We start from the raw sequence: 18,060 nt of genomic DNA on the forward strand, positions 1-18,060 counted from the left end.
GTGCCCTCTCTCTGTCTCCCCTCCCTAGCCGTGACAGATTTCGGACGACTGAGACACTTACATAATAAGGGAGTGTGTGGGGCACCCCCCTACACAATTGTCAGGACATTGAGTGACTGAATTTACAAACAGCAACTGGGGAATCTAAAGTGCTGGCTATAAACATCAAGTACTAGTTGAATCACACACATTATGGAAGTGTGTAAAGACACTGTAGGCTATAATGGTCCTCTATCGTACCTCTGATTTTACATCCATTTCTTTTCCTCTCAGATTCCTTGAGATTCCTCAATAATTAGATTATGGCAAACTCCATTACATGACACATTGCTGAGGGTCCTCTACGATTGTAGAATATATCTATTATTTGTTCAGAATTGATTAAAATTAATTACACTGCCAGCTTGATATGTCTAAGTCCACATTATGTTGATTTTCTGTAAAGTTTATTGATTTCTCCAGGGGTTGTAGGCTTCATAATAATGGTTTTGTTTCACTTTTGACACTAGCTATTGGAACATATAAATATTTCTTCTGATTTTATAAAATTAACTAGTAATTATTAGGAAATTATAGCACCAGTGTTTCTGGTGGCATAAGCTGTGCTACATGCACGTCGGTCACACACACACCTCTGCTATATGCACGTCACACACACACAACTCTGGTACATGCACGTCACACACACAGCTCTGCTACAGGCACGTCACACACACACAGCTCTGCTACATGCACGTCACACACACACAGCTCTGCTACATGCACGTCACACACAGCTCTGGTACATGCACGTCACACGCACAGCTCTGGTACATGCATGTCACACACAGCTCTACTACATGCACATCACGCACACAGCTTTGCTGCATTCACATCACACACACAGGTCTGCTGCATTCACATCACACACACAGGTCTGCTGCATGCATGTCACACACAGCTCTGCTACATGCATGTCACATACACAGCTCTGCTACATGCATGTCACATACACAGCTCTGCTACATGTACATCACATACAGCTCTGCTACATACATTTTTCATCCCGTACAACTGGGATCACAACCCACACAGCAGAGTCCTGCACAGACTGATCACCCCCTGGTCATGTGACCCCAGTCTCCTCCCACACAGGTGACTGATCACATTATGGTGACATCATCACCGGTGTAAGCACAGGGCTGTTGTCTGGCCCTGCAGGTTTTTAATAAAGTGAAGGGCCTGCGATGACATCATTGTCGTGTGATCAGGGGCAGAGGTCAGAGCCCCGGTGACTGATCCCATGATGGTGGCATCTTCACATGTAACTCACACAGTTAGGCACTTACAGACAGGTGGTCATTAGTATTCCATAGCGACTGAGGCCACGGGGGGTTGTATGGGATGTAGCCCATCCGTAATCTGCACAGGGATGAAGGACCTGTGATGACATAACCATCATGTGATCAAGGGTGAAGCATGTAACTCATTCATGGACACAGAGTCCAGGTGACTAATCACAAAATAGTGACATCATCACAGGTGCTGTAAGCACACGGCTGCTGTCAGGATATGCATGTTTTATGTCTTAGGACCTTTGATGACATCAGCGTCATGTGATCACAAGCATGTAACTCACACAGTCACTCATGGACAGGTGGACATTAGTATTTTGATAGGTGGACTTCCATTTTTCATGTTCACAAACTTTCATATACTGTATGTACCTAAATGTATATAGGATAGAAGATAACGCACATTCTCTTACTTTGTATGTAAGTTGGCTAGAGCCAACAGATGGAGCCCCAACAGCCAGATCTAGTTGTCCATCAACATTAAAGTCCAACATTGTCACAGAAGAACCGAATCTGCCAGCGGACTGTAAAGTAAAGGTGAATACATTACTGTCTACCGCAGATGCATTTCACTTTGGTATTTACATATGCTCTATTAACCTTGTTTATAAACTGATAGCTGTACATAATAGCCAATGAGAAAATTAGTCATATGCATAACATGAGCACTAGTGGCCACCGCTAGTCCACGCATTTCACGCAGATGCAGTCCGGCAGTTAGTGCTGAGCTGTGTGCAATAGCGGCCTCACAAGTGCCGTCTGATTTCAATTTGGGCAGAATTAACTGGAAAATAACCGACTGATTTCAATTAATTAATTTACATCTCGCACTTAGGGCTCATGTCCACGGGCAAAATATGATTTAAGATCCGCAGCGGAGCTGCCAGGCACTAGTCAAGCCGACAGAGGATCTTTTGCTAGTGACAGGGTTTGAAGACCCCGCCTCCAGCAAGAGATTGCTCTTATTGGCTGAGTCGGCTGAGTGACTGGATGCACCAATCACAGCCATTGAATGATGCATCCAGTATTGGCTGTGATTGTATGAACCGGCTGTCACTCTGCTGGGTCAGATATTCAGAGCAATCTCTCACTGGGAGGTGGGGGTTTAAATCCCCGTCACTAGCAATAGATGCGTTGACAAGTGCTGGGCAACCGGCCCAGAACTACGGAGAATAGCAGCTGAGACCCAGGCGGCACCTGCTAGGTGAGTATGGATTTTTTTTTCTCAGGCAGTGTAGCTAGAGCGTTTACGCTGCCAAAAGTGTGGTACCAAGTTGTGCCGCCTTTTTGGCAGTGCCGAAACCGCTGCCCATTCATTTCAATGGGCAACACAGGGCTGAAAATGGCCAAAGATAGAACATGCAATGCTGTCAAAGTGCAGCATTTTTACACTGCATTTTGACCCTTGTATGAACATCTCCATTGAAATGAATGGCAGCATTGTACAGCATGGTGGAAAAGCAGCGCTAAACGCTGTACAAAAACTTTTTTTGTTTGTTGTTTGGTTGTTGGCTGTGTTTAGACTATACAATTATTTTTAACTTTCACTCGTTTGAGCAATTTTTTGAACGCTAATCATTCCATCTAAAAGGGCCTTTATATTGATCAACTCATGACAATGGCACCTACCTGTTAAAAGGAGAAATGTATTAGGAATCAAGTGAACAGTCAGTTCTTTAACCACTTGGTGCAAAAGAGCATACATGTATATGGAGTGAGCCTGGGAGCCAAACTTGTGCCATATCTAATGGGTGACAGCTGTGTTGAATTGGGCAAACCCGGACAATGAACGGGGTAAAAAAAAATACACAATGCCAGAATTAAGTTTTTTTTGGTCATACCATTTCTAAAAAAAATTGAATCTAAAGTCATCAAAAAGTTGCATGTTCTCCATAATGGTAACAATAGAAGCTACAGCTCTTCCTGCAAAGAGCAAGTCCTGATATAACCCCAATGGTGGAAAAATAAAAAATATCTTATGTGTAGTATGCATGTGGATTATGTGTATTGCACCTCTGCAGGATTGAATGGGTTAATGTCTGGGATACGCCTGGAAAATGTATCGCTTTGTGTGTCATGTGACTATGTCTTCTATATGTGTTTGCAAGGATGCTCTGCTAGGCGGTCTAAAGTTAGTCTGAGGTAAGTTTAAGTTTGTAAGCTAGCAGGAAAGAGAAGTCAGTGAGTGAGCTGCACAGACACTGATCGGTCTGTGTGCGGAGAGAATGGAGGAAGCCGAGCGATTTCCTTGTGCTTGGCTTGGGACCAGTCTACCCAGGATATGCCGATGCTACCACTAAGCACTGAGTGAGAGAGTAGGACTGCTGCTTGGCGAGAGAAAGGCACAAGAAACGTCAGTGTTTACCGGTAGAGAGAAAGAGATAGTCGCCAGGAGTGGGATCACACAGATAACTAGGACTGTGGATCGTCCAGAATACTCGACAATCCTCCCTGTCGCACCACCTTATCTTGTTGTATCTGTGCCATACTACTGTTGTGAATTGGACTTTACGAAAGTTACAGTAAACGGACACTACCGACCGTTCCCGTTTTTTTCCCTGTGTGTGGACTACTCTATTCAATCGCCAAGATTCACCGCAGAGGACGAAACAGTGGTGTCAGAGAAGACTACAGGTTACTTTTCCCTGTGACCTTCCCCAGCAGTAAATTGGTCTAGTCCTGAGCTATCCCCAGGGGAGCAGATGGTAGACCGCATGACAAGGCCTTTTTCTACCCTGCTATCTCCTCGACTGTGGGCCCGTTTCTCGGACGCTTCAAACATACTATTTAAATTCGGAGTCGCTGTAATTGTAAGGATCCAAAGAATAACTGTAAGGGCTCACACCCACTTGCATTTTTTTTTAAACGCTGCGATATCGCTGTGTTTTTTTAACGCAATTGTCAGTGGGACTTTATAATATTTTTTAAAAAAGCATCGCAAGTTTGTGCTTTGTGATTTTTGTGCGATGTGTTTTTAACATTAGAAAGTCCCGTTGACAATTGCGTTAAAAAAACGCAGTGATATCGCAGCATTAAAAAAACGCAAGTGGGTAGGAGCCCTATGATGTTATTTTTACTGCACCATGAACACCATAAAAACGAAATCCAGAGAACACCATTGCAATTGTGGGAGGTTTTTGTATGTCACCTGACTTAAATTTTTTTTAAAGTTCTTATTACCTATATATATTATATTATATGGTATATTGAATGGCACCACTGGAAAAATACAACTTCCCCCCCCCCCCCCCCCAAAAAAAAAACAACAGCAAAATAACAGTTTTAGCTCTTGTAGGCAGGGACGAGAAAATGGCAATAAAAAAAATGAAAATGATTCGGGAGTGAAAGTGTGAAGTTGATTTGTTGGAAGCAGGAAAAATTCGAAAGCGAATAAACAAAAGGGCTACACAACTGGGTCAATGCAGTTCCAAAATGACAGGTTTTGTGTGGGGCTCCCAGTATGTAATCGTTTGTATCTACCATGAGTGGTCCAAAGAAGGGAAAACAGTGAACTGGCAACAGGGTAACAGGCACCCAAGGCTCACAGATGGACATCTGATCCATGGAAGCCCCACCTTATGGGACATAAGAAACCTGCTGCTAACCTCTTGGTGCCAGATATCACAGAGCACCTTCAGAAGTCGGTGACTCGTGTGGATTCCATCCCTCAATGCATCGGAGCTGTTTTCGGGAGACCTGTACATTATTGGGCAGGTGTTTTTGGCTTAAATGTTTTGGCTGAACTATGTATACTAAATATATATTTTGTCATCTATAAGCGTCAACATGAAAAAGCCCTGTGTTTGGCCCCAACCCTTTCTCTATGGCAGGTATACTATTTTCTATAGATACAAAACCATCACTGAACAAGGAAACAAGTCATTTTAAAGCTTATTAACCTATTATGAGATTCCTTCCATATCCTTTATTCCACAAAGTAAAAGAAGGGAGGAAGCAAACAAGTGTTGGCCATCACTGTTCCAAAATAGTTGGGTTTTCATTGTAGGAACCAACCATGTGCATTTTGATGTTTGCCCTTTCATCCTCACCTATAAAATGCATATGGTATCATTGTTGGAGATACTGGCATAATTTATGCTATGGACATCCTTTGTACCATGACAAGTAGTGCCCGCCCTTATGGCTATATAACCAAGAGTCAGGCATCCTACGTCTTATTACCTCAAAGCCTCTCAGCAATACATCAGCGCTTTCATCCAAGTCGATGTTGTCTGAAGGAATTCCTGAATCATTACCGTAGACAATATACACGCAGCCAACTTGAAAATGGCCCAAAGTGCTGCAGCCTGGGGCTCCTACAACTAAATCCTCCCAGCCATCGTTGTTAAGATCAGCTGTGGTGACCGACCTGTGAAAATATTATTATGTTACTCCCTTTCAGACACCTATCTTTGGATTTAAAATCATGCAAGCGGTAGGGTGTCCAGAAAGAAGTGAATTATAGTAGAGAAGATAAATAATATGGATATGTTATTGCGAATCTGCACCAAACTCCACGTCCATATCTGTACCTATTGAAGGGGATTTTGCTGCGGATCCGCAGCAGATTTCAATGAACTCTTAAATTGAAGGGGTGAAGTCTGCCGTGGATTTGCGGCAAAATCCACACCAGACTTGCAGCAACAGTTCCAGAAAGGCCCTTTACTATCTAAGCATGACTTTTCTCCCTGTACACCAATATTGGTCCATAAAGGCGCGGTTTAATGAGTTTGGTGTGGGGTACCCAAGTGGCCTGCACAGCCAATTGCGAGTCAGACCTTCTCATCCTCTTAGGGCTCGCCCTTACAAGCGCTCTTTTGGTTAATTGGGCACAAAATTCCAAAGAGACACTCCAACATCTTACGGAAAGCCTTCTCAGCAAAGTGGAGCCTGTTATAGCTGATAAAGAAGGCCAATGCCCATAGTTTTGGGGTAGAAGATCTAACAAGCTCATATAGGTGTGATGTGCGGGTGTTCACATACTTTTTCCAATACTTGATTTCAAACTCCTAGGAAAACTGTTGGTAATCTTCTCTTACATTTACTACCATTGTTATGTATTCAGAGCCATCTATTTCTAGAGGACTGCTAAACATCTAGTAGCTTCCAGTACTAATGGCTATCCAGAATGGTGCCAGGACATCAGTAAGCATCATGGCCACAAGTGTAGCGTCTTGCAAGTGCAAAGAGCAAATAAAATATTAGATCTGGTTCCGTGAAAGTCATGAACGTATGAAGGTTTACTGATGGTCTGGGGCAACGGCAGAGAGGCATAGTCACACAATTTGTAATGTTATGCCCAAAGAATAAAGCTATACATTTACACTTACCATCCTAGCCTGGAATACGAAGAGTTCACAAAGTAGGTGGCTGCAGGCGTATGAATATGGTTGGCATACTGGAATGTAAACACGTTTCCCACATTCACAGCTCTGGTGGCGCTGGCTATCAGCTGCATTGAGCTCTGCGATGGTGACATGACAGCACATATTAATATCCATTATAGAATAATTTTTTAAGCCATAATACATAACATTATTATAAGGCCGGATTCACACAACTCTATTTGCGCATGTATTTGCATGAGCAATACGCAGTGAAAAGAACCCGTTGATTTCAATGGGTTCGTTCACATCAGTGTATTTTCCTGCAAAAAACACAGCATGTTCTACTTTCCTGCTCATTTGCGCACCAAATGTCCCCATAGAAGTCAATGGCGATGCGCGAGTGCGTGCAAAATACACTAGGAGATGCGTGAAATATCTGGAACTCATTATGCTATTTATGGCTGATAGCATCAGTACGTATTTTTCTTGCTCGCGCAATTGCGCACAACTTGCACATGCTAAAGGTGCAGTAAATTACACCGATGCGTACACCAAAAAGCAATGGTTGTTCCGCAAAAACGCTGCAGTCATGCGTGCGCAAATACGTACACGTTCATGTGAATCCGGTCTGAAGCTCAGGACTAGAGATGAGTGAGTATACTGGCTAAGGCACATTACTCGAGTGAGTAGTGCCTTAGCCGAGTATCTCCCTGCTTGTCTCTAAAGATTCGGGGGCCAGCACGGGTGACAGGTGAGTTGCGGCGGGGAGCGGGGGAGAGAGGGGGAGAGAGAGATCTCCCCTCTGTTCCTCCCCACTCTCCCCCGCCGCTCCCCGCCCCCCGCGGGCCCCGAATCTTTAGAGACGAGCGGGGAGATACTCGGCTAAGGCACTACTCGCTCGAGTAATGTGCCTTAGCCAGTATACTCGCTCATCCCTACTCAGGACAGATTAAGATGTGATGTGCTCTATGTTTTGGAACCAGTGAGAAATTAACTTTTGATTGATGATGATTTTCACTAAAAGATTCCCATAATGTTAACTTTTATTTTACCCAGATTATTATAGTTTTTGAAACTTAAAATACAAGTTATTTACAATGTGCCGTACTAAGCACAACGGAAAATGAAGGAGTTATGCAGAGTCTTCATTAAAAAATGTCCTATTATCTTGCGTCTTTAGCTGCTAGAAACGTCTCCATAATAACAGACAGCAAACAAACTCTATGTAGTCTGAACCTACACTCACACGTCCTCCCTTTATCTTCTGCTTCTTGCTAACCTACCAAACGTATTGTAGGATGACTGGTAGACACAAAATGGTAGGTCATTTCTAACAAAGAATATTTGCAAAGCTGCTACATTGTTCATTTTAGACGCACTGGGACAATAAAAAATTGTCTGTGAGTATGTATGTAGCCTTTAATTCCTTCAAGACCAGACGTTTGTTTCTGCTTTTTGTTTTCATTATTCGTCCTCACATTTTAAGAGGCATATTTTTTTTCTTTTTCGAAAGTCATATGAGGGCTTGCTCTTTGTAAGATAAGCTGTACTTTTTTCAATGGTGACATTTAATGTACTATATACTGTACTAAAATATTTGTAAAAGAAAGTTTGAGTGGGGTATGTGACAGGATTATATGAATCGCAGTGGGTGGGAGGTATATTCTGGAGCTGCTTGTGCTTGTCGGATGATCAGACGATTCTCTCCTACTAGCAATGTCTCAAGGGCGCCTGGTCTTCTTGTGTGCGTGCCCTCATGCATCCACTGGTCCCAACACCTCCTAACAGTCTGGTCAGAACAGCCCGGGTGGCAGCAATTTGTTGATACGACCATCCAGCTCCTCACATCCCAATAATGCGCCCCGCTCAAACTCTGTTAACTGGGCACAGTCTCTTTGATTGCCTCGTAGAGGCGTCTAGTGGTCAACAAGCTCTACACAAGTGGAAAAAGAGGTCACCACACACAAGGAGCCTCCGAGAGCCTTTTTATAGGCCAAGGGTGGAATCACTTTTAGTCCCTCAGGTGACAAGACCGTCCATCTAATCACAGCACAGCTCTACCATTTGCAGATCTGCCTGAGATGTAACTGCATGCTGAGTATTGCAGCAAAACAACAACTTCTTCTGAGTTGATTTTTTTTTGACAAAGAGTGTAGTTGTAACTGGAAATCCACTTCAAAACTTGGTTAGTCTAAACAGCTAGAAATAGAGCTGATAAAAGTATGTACCTCTGCCCACTGATTTAGTTGGAAATAGACTCCAGATTCAGATGAGATTATATCAGTCCCCACAGACTTTATAGATGATGATGAATTAAAGTCTCTGTAGAATTCATTGCTCTGTGGTCGTAATCTTCCTGGACTATAAAGCGGTAAAGTAAGTGTCACAACAAGAATAACACATATTGGTCAACAGGTGTCAAACTTACTTTAGTGAAGCAACCCAACAAGAAAAAAATGCCATTTTAAAACAATATTTAATTGTAAATACATGAAAAATAATAAATTAAAACAATGAGTCACCATAGGAAAATCTAACTAAGAAAAACATCCAAGCTTGGCTATTTTTTCCAAAACCTACATCAAGTCTGCCAAAAGTATGTGAGAGAACATGTTATGGTCCGATGAGACCGAGGGGGAACTTTTTGGCCATAATTCCAAAAGGTACGTGTGGTGCAAAGCCAACACTGCGTATCAGCAACAGAACACCCTACCCACAGTGAAGATGGTAGAGGCGGCATTAGGCTGTGGGGTTGTTTTTCTGCTGAAGGAACTGGGGCTTTAGTCAAGGTGGAGGGGATTAAGAACAGTTCCAAATATCAATCCAATTTCATACAAAACCTTCAGGCCTCTGCTAAAAAGCTGAAGATGAAGAGGAATTTCCCCTTTCAGCCTGACAACGACCCAAAGTATACCTCCAACAAAAGAATGGCTTTGCTAAAAGAAGATCAAAGTTTTGGAACGGCCCGGCCAGAGCCCAGACCTGAATTCCATTGATGATCTGTGGGTTGACCTGAAGAGGGTGCTACACACAAGATGCCCTCACAATCTGACAGATTTGGAGTTTTTTTGCCAGGAAGAGTGGGCAAAGATTGCCAAGTCAAGACATGCCATGCTGATAGACAACTACCCGAAAAGACTGAATGCCATCATAAAGTCAAAGGGTACATCAACAAGTTAAGAGTTTTAGGGTGCGCATATTTATGCAACCACATTACTTTAGTTTTCTTTTTACATTTTTCCACCCTAAAAGATTTCAGTTTATTTTTCAATGAATAAATCTGAAATGATTAATCTTTTCGGATTTTTAACATGACAAAAACCTGGTATTTTAACAGGAGTGTGTAGACTTATTATATCTACTGCATCTATGATGACTTTCTAGAATATGTATTAAGCATAGGCTGTTGATAATCTGGATGTGTGAATGCTTGAGTTCCTTCGGTCACAGATGTCTGTTCCGTGCTCCCTGGGGTAATCTGCATCAGGAGAATGTTATAGATCTTTGATAGGGTCCTGGTTGGAGGTTCCTTCCTTAGTAGTAGGTCTTCCATCAGGGTTGGGGGAGATTGGAGCTGGTATTTCCCGAAGTTGACCTTCAGAAGGGAAGGCAGCTGGAGGTATTCTAACCATTTTATGTATATGGGATGTTCCTGAATCTAATTCCAGTCTATTATACTGATCTTTCTATGCCTATTTCAGGAGCCATAACATCCTTAGTAACCTCCTTAAGGAGTAAAGTAGAATTCCTTTGAATTCCTTAGTCCACACCACTCTGAATGACATTCAAAGGGTCTACATTTCTGAATTGTTACATCAGGTCTCTAAACTCTAAAGCAACTCCAAGACATCAAGCGCTCTACTTACAGACTGAAGTCCCTCTTCTGTGCATTGCACTGTATGAATATAGGATTTTCAGGCATGTAGCAGTCACTAAATGAAATATAGTAAGAAAAAGACTTATTCCAATTTTCATGCCTAATGCTTTTCTCTACTGAAATACCTATATTAGATACCATATCCCAGTGATGAAAATTAATTAACCAAGTAATATGACATATTCAGGAAAAATGGATATAATTAAAGGAGTATATCAACTATGAACATTGATCACCTATCCATGAAATACGTTTCAACTGTTAGATCAATGGCGCTCTGACCTTTGGGATCCCGTGATCCTTTGAACAGTGCATCCAGATCCCTCAACCCTGCATACTAGTACATACGCAGTGAGTAGGAGTTGTTTGGAGTGCAGGTTAAGCATGCTCAGCGCTGCACCTTATAATTCCATGGGAGTTACAAAAACAGCCAAGTTGAATGGAGAAGCATGTTTATGTGCCCTATCTAGGGTGCATGGGTTCCTAGGAGCAGCAAGAGGCCAGATCCGAAGACCGCTGAGCCGCCCTTTATTGAGGCGATGTCCCCACTCAGATAGGTCTGTGTCACTTACCCTAGCAGAAGATAGGGAGAGGTGCTAATCTGAGGTAGTTCACCTGGTGTTCCCTAATAATCCTTGGTCACATTCGTGTGGGCCCGGTGCTCACTTGCCCACACGAACGTAACATCCTGTGGATAAATGTTCATAGCTGCAATAGCCTTTCAAGATTATCTTTCAGCCTGAACTAACAAATAAATCACCCGGCATAAATTGTATAACATACCTTGTACCATTATCTAGTAGAAAGCTCACGATATGAAATATGTTTGTTGACCAAGCAGCCATGTCATCCATGCCACCAAGAAAGTATTCATGGAATCTCTCCACAAGGAAGGGCGATTTTCTAGCAAATGTGGAGTAAAGCTGTAGAACCATTGAAAACAATACAATTAGTAACCAACTTGTCTTTATGCTTAAGTATATAATAAAATAAATGTATACATTTGGTTAGCAGAAATGTAACTCTTGGTAAATGTATATACTGTACCTGGGAAACAGCCATATATTCTCCATATCTAAGGAAGAAAATAAATATATTTAAAAGAAAGAAGACTTCTTTCCATGCAGTATGGGTCACCGTGACTATGAGATTTCAATACTCACAGTTCAAGAAAAAGTATGTATGTGCATTCAATGATTACATTCTCGGTTATGACTGTCTTATTATAAAGCTCCTGATATATATTAAAAAGGTCCTTCACGGGTATATACCTAGAGAAGAGCAAAAGACGATGAGCCATATTTGTGTGTCCTATTAATACAACATGGAAAAGCTTTCTGATGGAACATTATGACTGGCTGTATGTTTGCAAAGTATGGACACGTAATTTACAATTAATACACAACACTGGACAAAAAACTCGTTTTGACATTTGGGTTACCCAACATCGGGGATTTAGGGAAACGCTAAACTTAGAGTCAGATCTTTATTTGCTGTGCAGTTGGATGCAATCCATGGTTCTCTGTGAACAGCCATAAAGAGCCAACCATTGCAAACCAGCTGCCTATCTTCCCACTAAAACTGACTTTGTTCCTACAGCGATGCTCTTGGGTTCACTCCATGGTCCGTAAAGAGCTTATAGCACATCAAAGGGATCTGATTGTTGAAATATCCAAGGCATTACCTATACCATGGAACACAGCGAAGACAGTCAACAGGAAGTGGATAAAATTTGGCATAACAGTGATATTGCCAAATATTGCAATTGATAAAGAGACCTGAAGAAAATTGATCCAGGAAGCTGCCGAGAAGCCTACAGTAACATTAAAGGAGCTGCAGGAGTTTCTGGAAAGTACTGGTTGTGTAGTCATGTGACAACCGCTTCCCATTTTCTTCACATGTTGGGGCTGTGTTGTAGGAGGGCAAGACGGAAGCTTTTTCTAACAAAGAAAAACATCCAAACCCAGCTCTGTTTTGCCAAAACCTACATAAAGTCTGCCAAAAGTATGCAGGAGAACGTGTTCTGGTCTGATGAGACCAAGGTTGAACTTTTTGGCCGCCATTCCAAAAGGAATGTTTGACATAAAGCCAACACACAAAAGAACACTAGACCCACAGTGAAGATGATGGGTGCAACATTATGCTTTGGGGCTGTTTTTCTGATGCTGGAACTGGGGCTTTAGTCAAATATCAGTCCATTTTGGCACAAAACCTTCAGGCGTTTCCTAAAAAGCCGAAGATGAAGAGGAATGTCACCTTTCAGCATGACAATGACCCAAAAGCATACTGCCAAATCAACAAAAGAATGGCTTCACCAGAAAATGATAAAAGTTTTGGGATGGCCAAGCCAGAGCCAAGACCTGGATTCCATTGAAGATCTGTGGGTGACCTGAAGAGGGCGCTACACATGAGACGCCCTAGCAGTCTGACAGATTTGGAACACTTTTGCAAGGAAGAATGGACAAAGATTGCTAAGTCAAGATGTATCATGCTGATAGACACCTACCCAAAAAGTCTGAATGCTGTCATGAAGTCAAGGGGTACAACAATATAATTTTATTTTAGGGTGTACATATTGATGCAACCACATAATTTTTATTTTTATTTTTCCACCCTCAAAGGTTTTAGGGCTAATGCCCACAGTAGAATAACGCAGCTATTAGGTTCTATTGAACCTAATAGCTCAGTCCTCACATGTGGGATTCTACCGCGGATTTATGGTGTGGGAAAAAAAATGGTGGTATTTTCTATTTTACTGCATTTTTCCACAGCGGGAGGTTTCCATTAATATAGTATTCATGGAGACTGTGGAAAAAGGCGGTAAAAATCGTGTTTTTCCACGATTGCCAGGGGGGACTTTTTTTTATTCTTCCCGCAAGATTTCTGCAGGGTAAAACCGCGGGCGTATCCTGCTCCGTCTGTGGGCATAAGCCCTAGTCTATTCATCAATGGAATTGTACAGGTAATGGGTCACACTATAGGTGGAAATTAATCTGAAATGATTCATCTGCGTCTGATTTAACATGACAAATACATGGCATTTTACCGGGGGGGGGGGGGGGGTAGACTTTTTATATCCACCGTATGAATATAATTTTTTTGCAACAATTTTTTTAACATCTATGTTCCCCCATGTGATCATACAAGACCTCTGGGGGACATTCGCACTGTCATTTTTTTTTCATTTCACACTTTTCTACTGTAAAGCCAAAATTCACACGAGCAAGAGCATATTTGTGTGTGCATTTGTGCCACAAATTTGCAAAATGGGCGCCGCATATTTGCACGCACAGCTACATTTTTTACTGTATTTTTTGTGCGCTCAAAGTAATACACAACAATGCTCTCAGGCATTGAAATGGCCAATTGGTTTCATGAATTTAAATGGATCTCTTTCTCTGTCGAAATGCACAGGAAAATAGAACACGCTGCATATTTTTTTGCACAACCGAAATGCACATGCGAAATAGGCGCATGTAAACGAACCCATTGAAATCAATGGGTTCTATTTTCTTATTACTGCGCACTCAAATACACTCCTGTGAATTCAGCTTAATTGAAGCATCCATAAGAGCCCAGCTATGGGGGAAAACACTCACTTGAATATGGTGATAAGTAAAATAACGCAAAAACATATATACATGGTTTTCGAGTCCTTTAAACACACTCTTTGGGAAAAACAGAGGATTAACCCTTTCGAATCCACTGTCTGACGTCTAAAGACATTCTGATTGACGTCTGTAGAGCTTCCGATGTCCGAAGACGTCCGGCAGGGTATTCTTACTGTATATTACTAGCTGATCTGTTGTCGGGGGCCTCTCCAGCATGTCCCATACCGCAGTACTGGCTCTAGCCAGCAGATGGCACCATTGTATAATGGCAGAAAGAGAAAGCCCCCTAGGAAACCCTGAATCCTAAATTGGATTGCAAAGGGTTAAGACTATTATTTCCAATTGTGCTCACCATTTTCTCTCTAAATAATCAAAATTAAGTTCATATTGACTGAGTACATCGCCACCTGCAAGGTAAAAAGAAATATATATTTAAAAACACAGAGATATTTTGTCGGAAGGCAAAGTTAAGAACAATCAGATTAAGGGCTTACTCACACGGGCGTATGCAGTTTTGGTCTTGCAAAAGCACTGTGTATTTACGCGGCTGAACTGCATGTATTCCCTGCAGGGTTCTTTTTTGCGTGTGTAAATATACAATGATCACTGCGGATTTACACACAAAAAAATGTAAGGAGGACCCATTGATTTCCTAGTTGCTCGTATCGTGCAGATGCACTGCGGATTTTCAACACTTCCATAGATTTGCATGGGCGATTTTGTTTTGTAATATGTACCAAAATAGGCCATGTTGCAATTTTTTCACGCGCATGAAAAATGCAGGTCTGAATCGGCCAATGTAAATCAATTGGGGGTTTTAGCACTGCGTATAACGCATGTAATAAATACACGTGTAATATGCAACGCAAATACGCTCAAGTGACTGAGCCCTACTATTGTGTATGTTTATACAGAGAATGGATAGTTCTACAATACATGTGATCTATAGCATACCTATAGTCTTTATAAAAAGGGAGGCTCATGCAGTTCTCAATTAAAAGTCGTATTTGCAGACTACCTTGGAGCATTCCTGTACAGAGCGAGGGTGAAATCCCAAAATTCTGGGAGGTACTGTATGTCTATGCAGGGGCATAACTATAGAGGATGCAGGGGATGCAGTTGCACCCAGGCCCAGGAGCCTTAGGGGGCCCATAAGGCCTCTCTTCTCCATATAGGGAGCCCAGTACTATGAATAAATCATTATATTTGGTCCCTGTTTACAGATTTTGCATTGGGGCCCAGAAGTTCCAAGTTACGCCTCTGTGTCTATGAGATTAACTTTTATGTACTTGTGTAAAGCTATAGTAAAAGCTACTACACAAAAAAGCCAGAGAATTATTATAGTTGAAAGTTGATCCAAGTTTTATTATACTTAGGGCTCCCACTCACTGGCGATATTTTCTCCACTGCGGTGCGAGACTAAAGTTAAAGTCTGGCATCGCAGTGCGAGAAAAGAAAAAATCGGCATCACGCCGGATTATCGGCATCACGCCGACATATTGCCAGTCTTTTCAATGGGGCCAGCGGCAGCAACGCTAGCCCCATTGAAAAGAGAGGGAGAATGCCGGGGACTTCTGCCACAGCTGTAACAGCTGTGACAGCTGTGGCAGGAGTTTCCTTCATCCCCGTGGGGACCACGGGAATGAAGGAATCCTCTGCCACAGCTGTCACAGCTGTCACAGCTGTGGCAGAAGTCCCCGGTATTCTAGCCCATTGCTTTCAATGGGATCGGCACAGCTGCCGATCCCATTGAAAGCACTGCTTTCTGCCAAGCCTCGCAGAATGATTATCGGGGAAGGGCTTGAAATATAAGCCCTTCCCCGATAATCTGCCAAAAGTGTGTAAAAAAAATTAAAAAAATTATTACTCACCTCTCCTGCGCTCAGCCACGTCCTCCTGCTTTGCAGATTGGCTGAGGGCTCAGCCAATAGCAGCTACTGCTTAGCTATTGGCTAAGCGCTCAGCCAATCACACATAGCTCTTAGCTATTCATTCATGAATAGCTATATCTTAGCTATTTATGAATGAATAGCTAAGGGCTCTCGCAGCGCAAGAAAGAAAATATCGCCAGTGGGTGGGAGCCCTTATGTGGCCCCAGTTTAATGTGAAGTAAACTAATGAAGTTTATTGCTGACAACACCGACATGCCTAAAATATAATCTCAACAGATGAAACTATTTACTTGTTAGAAGAAACTAATTTTAAGTGATCATAGTTTAACTTTAATATTAAAACGTTAATTAAACTCAGAATTACCGAAATCACCAGCCTCATGTGCTTTAGAGTACGAACCATGAAAATCAATCTGGAGTAAAAATAACAATAAAGAATATTAAACCAGCAGTAGTCATTATATTCCATGTGAAAGGGGCATAGAAATACTATACAAAAATTGTCTTAAGAAGATTATCAATTAAGCGAATGTTTGAGGCATTACATGTATGATAGCTTTCCACAACCTATCTATTCGCTTTACCTTTTACATATTGACCGAAGCAGAACACAAGTGAAATTCCAAGTGTATGTCTGTAGACTTACTGCGCCCATAGCTCTTAGGAATCCTTGGTCAATTCCCAAGCTGTGCCAGCTCACATCAGCTACCATATGGGAGGCTATACCAAATAGGAAGGCTACCAGTTTCTGGGCATCCTGTATCACAGTGAAGAAGAAATATATAAGTAAAATGACCCTACCACTGGGCTGTGGGCACTCTGCATGGAATATACTGTATGATGTCAGGTCAGACTAGGTACATGATGTATAATCTTAAACTGACACATAAAGAACATTTATAGAATGAAGTAATACCTCATTCCAGGGTAAGGGATATGTCTTCCTTATGTAATTAACACTAGTCTCCAAGAATGGGGTCCAATGAGAGTCTTCTGACACATCACGATATTGTCCTACAAATACAGCAGGGATCAATATTTTTGCATGAGTTTGAACTTATGTAGTACAAATTCCTTAAAGGGGCATTCTGATCTCAGATTTATATGCCATATCCCTGGGATATGCCATAAAGGTCTGATAGGGTGCAGGTCTACAAAGGTTTATGCTATCTTGTAACTTAGGAGCTGATTGCATAATTCCCACTATTTTCTATGGGAGTTACAGAAACAGTGTGGCTGTTTCCATCATCCCGGCCACCTTGTAACTAGCAGTTTTCCCATCTCGGCCATGTTGGACCAAGATGGGAACACACCTTGAGCATCAATTGCTATAGTGTACCAATATTTTTTTTTTATTTTTTATTGTTAACACAATGGTTTGTCTCATATATTCAACTGGACATTAACATAACATTAATTCATTTAAGACGTTTTTCCATTAGAGATATTTTTGTATATTGATTTGAAATTCCATATTGTCCAATTGTGGGTTTAGGACCACTGAGACCTCCATGCATCCTAAGAGTGGTGGAGCTTGTTCTTTTGCTCAGTTACTTTCCTTTAAATCTCCTTTGCAGAATATTTTGTTGGCTTGCACATTAACCCTTTGCAATCCAATTTTGGATTCAGAGTTTCCTAGGGGGCTTTCTCTTTCTGCCATTATACAATGGCATCATCTGCTGGCTAGAGCCAGTACTGCAGTATGTGACATGCTAGAGAGGCCCCCAACAATAGAGCGGCCAGTAATCTACAGTAAGAATACCCTACCGGACGTCTACCGATGTCGGAGCTGTACAGCCTTCAATCAGAATGTCTTTAGATGTCGGACAGTGAATTGGAAATGGTTAAACTTCTTTGGGTAGAGGAAGGAGCTTGGTAGGATTTAGGGGAACATTTTTTTTTTCAACAAATAGACCATTGAAAAAATAAAGGTTAAAATCACTAAAGTAGGGCGTCTGACATACCCGTTTCCCCAAAATTAAAACAGGATCTTATATAACTTTTTGCTCCAAAATATTT

General features: G+C 41.8%; 1 protein-coding gene across 1 annotated transcript in view; it reads right to left on the reverse strand.

Annotated features, from left to right (window-relative positions):
• GPLD1 (glycosylphosphatidylinositol specific phospholipase D1) overlaps positions 1 to 18,060 on the reverse strand; it is a 41,028-nt gene that overhangs the window by 16,626 nt on the left and 6,342 nt on the right. Inside the window, exons 4-15 of the mRNA XM_066578950.1 lie at positions 16,958 to 17,055; positions 16,688 to 16,798; positions 16,406 to 16,454; positions 14,502 to 14,556; positions 11,702 to 11,809; positions 11,586 to 11,613; positions 11,322 to 11,461; positions 10,528 to 10,593; positions 8,890 to 9,022; positions 6,665 to 6,798; positions 5,517 to 5,703; positions 1,748 to 1,858 (exon numbers count right to left, since the gene is read on the reverse strand). Of these exons, the coding sequence (XP_066435047.1) occupies positions 1,748 to 1,858; positions 5,517 to 5,703; positions 6,665 to 6,798; positions 8,890 to 9,022; positions 10,528 to 10,593; positions 11,322 to 11,461; positions 11,586 to 11,613; positions 11,702 to 11,809; positions 14,502 to 14,556; positions 16,406 to 16,454; positions 16,688 to 16,798; positions 16,958 to 17,055 (1,220 nt within the window). The remainder of the gene's footprint in view (positions 1 to 1,747; positions 1,859 to 5,516; positions 5,704 to 6,664; positions 6,799 to 8,889; positions 9,023 to 10,527; positions 10,594 to 11,321; positions 11,462 to 11,585; positions 11,614 to 11,701; positions 11,810 to 14,501; positions 14,557 to 16,405; positions 16,455 to 16,687; positions 16,799 to 16,957; positions 17,056 to 18,060) is intronic.

This window comes from Eleutherodactylus coqui, chromosome 9, assembly GCF_035609145.1.
Source record: "Eleutherodactylus coqui strain aEleCoq1 chromosome 9, aEleCoq1.hap1, whole genome shotgun sequence".
Classification (NCBI taxonomy): domain Eukaryota; kingdom Metazoa; phylum Chordata; class Amphibia; order Anura; family Eleutherodactylidae; genus Eleutherodactylus; species Eleutherodactylus coqui.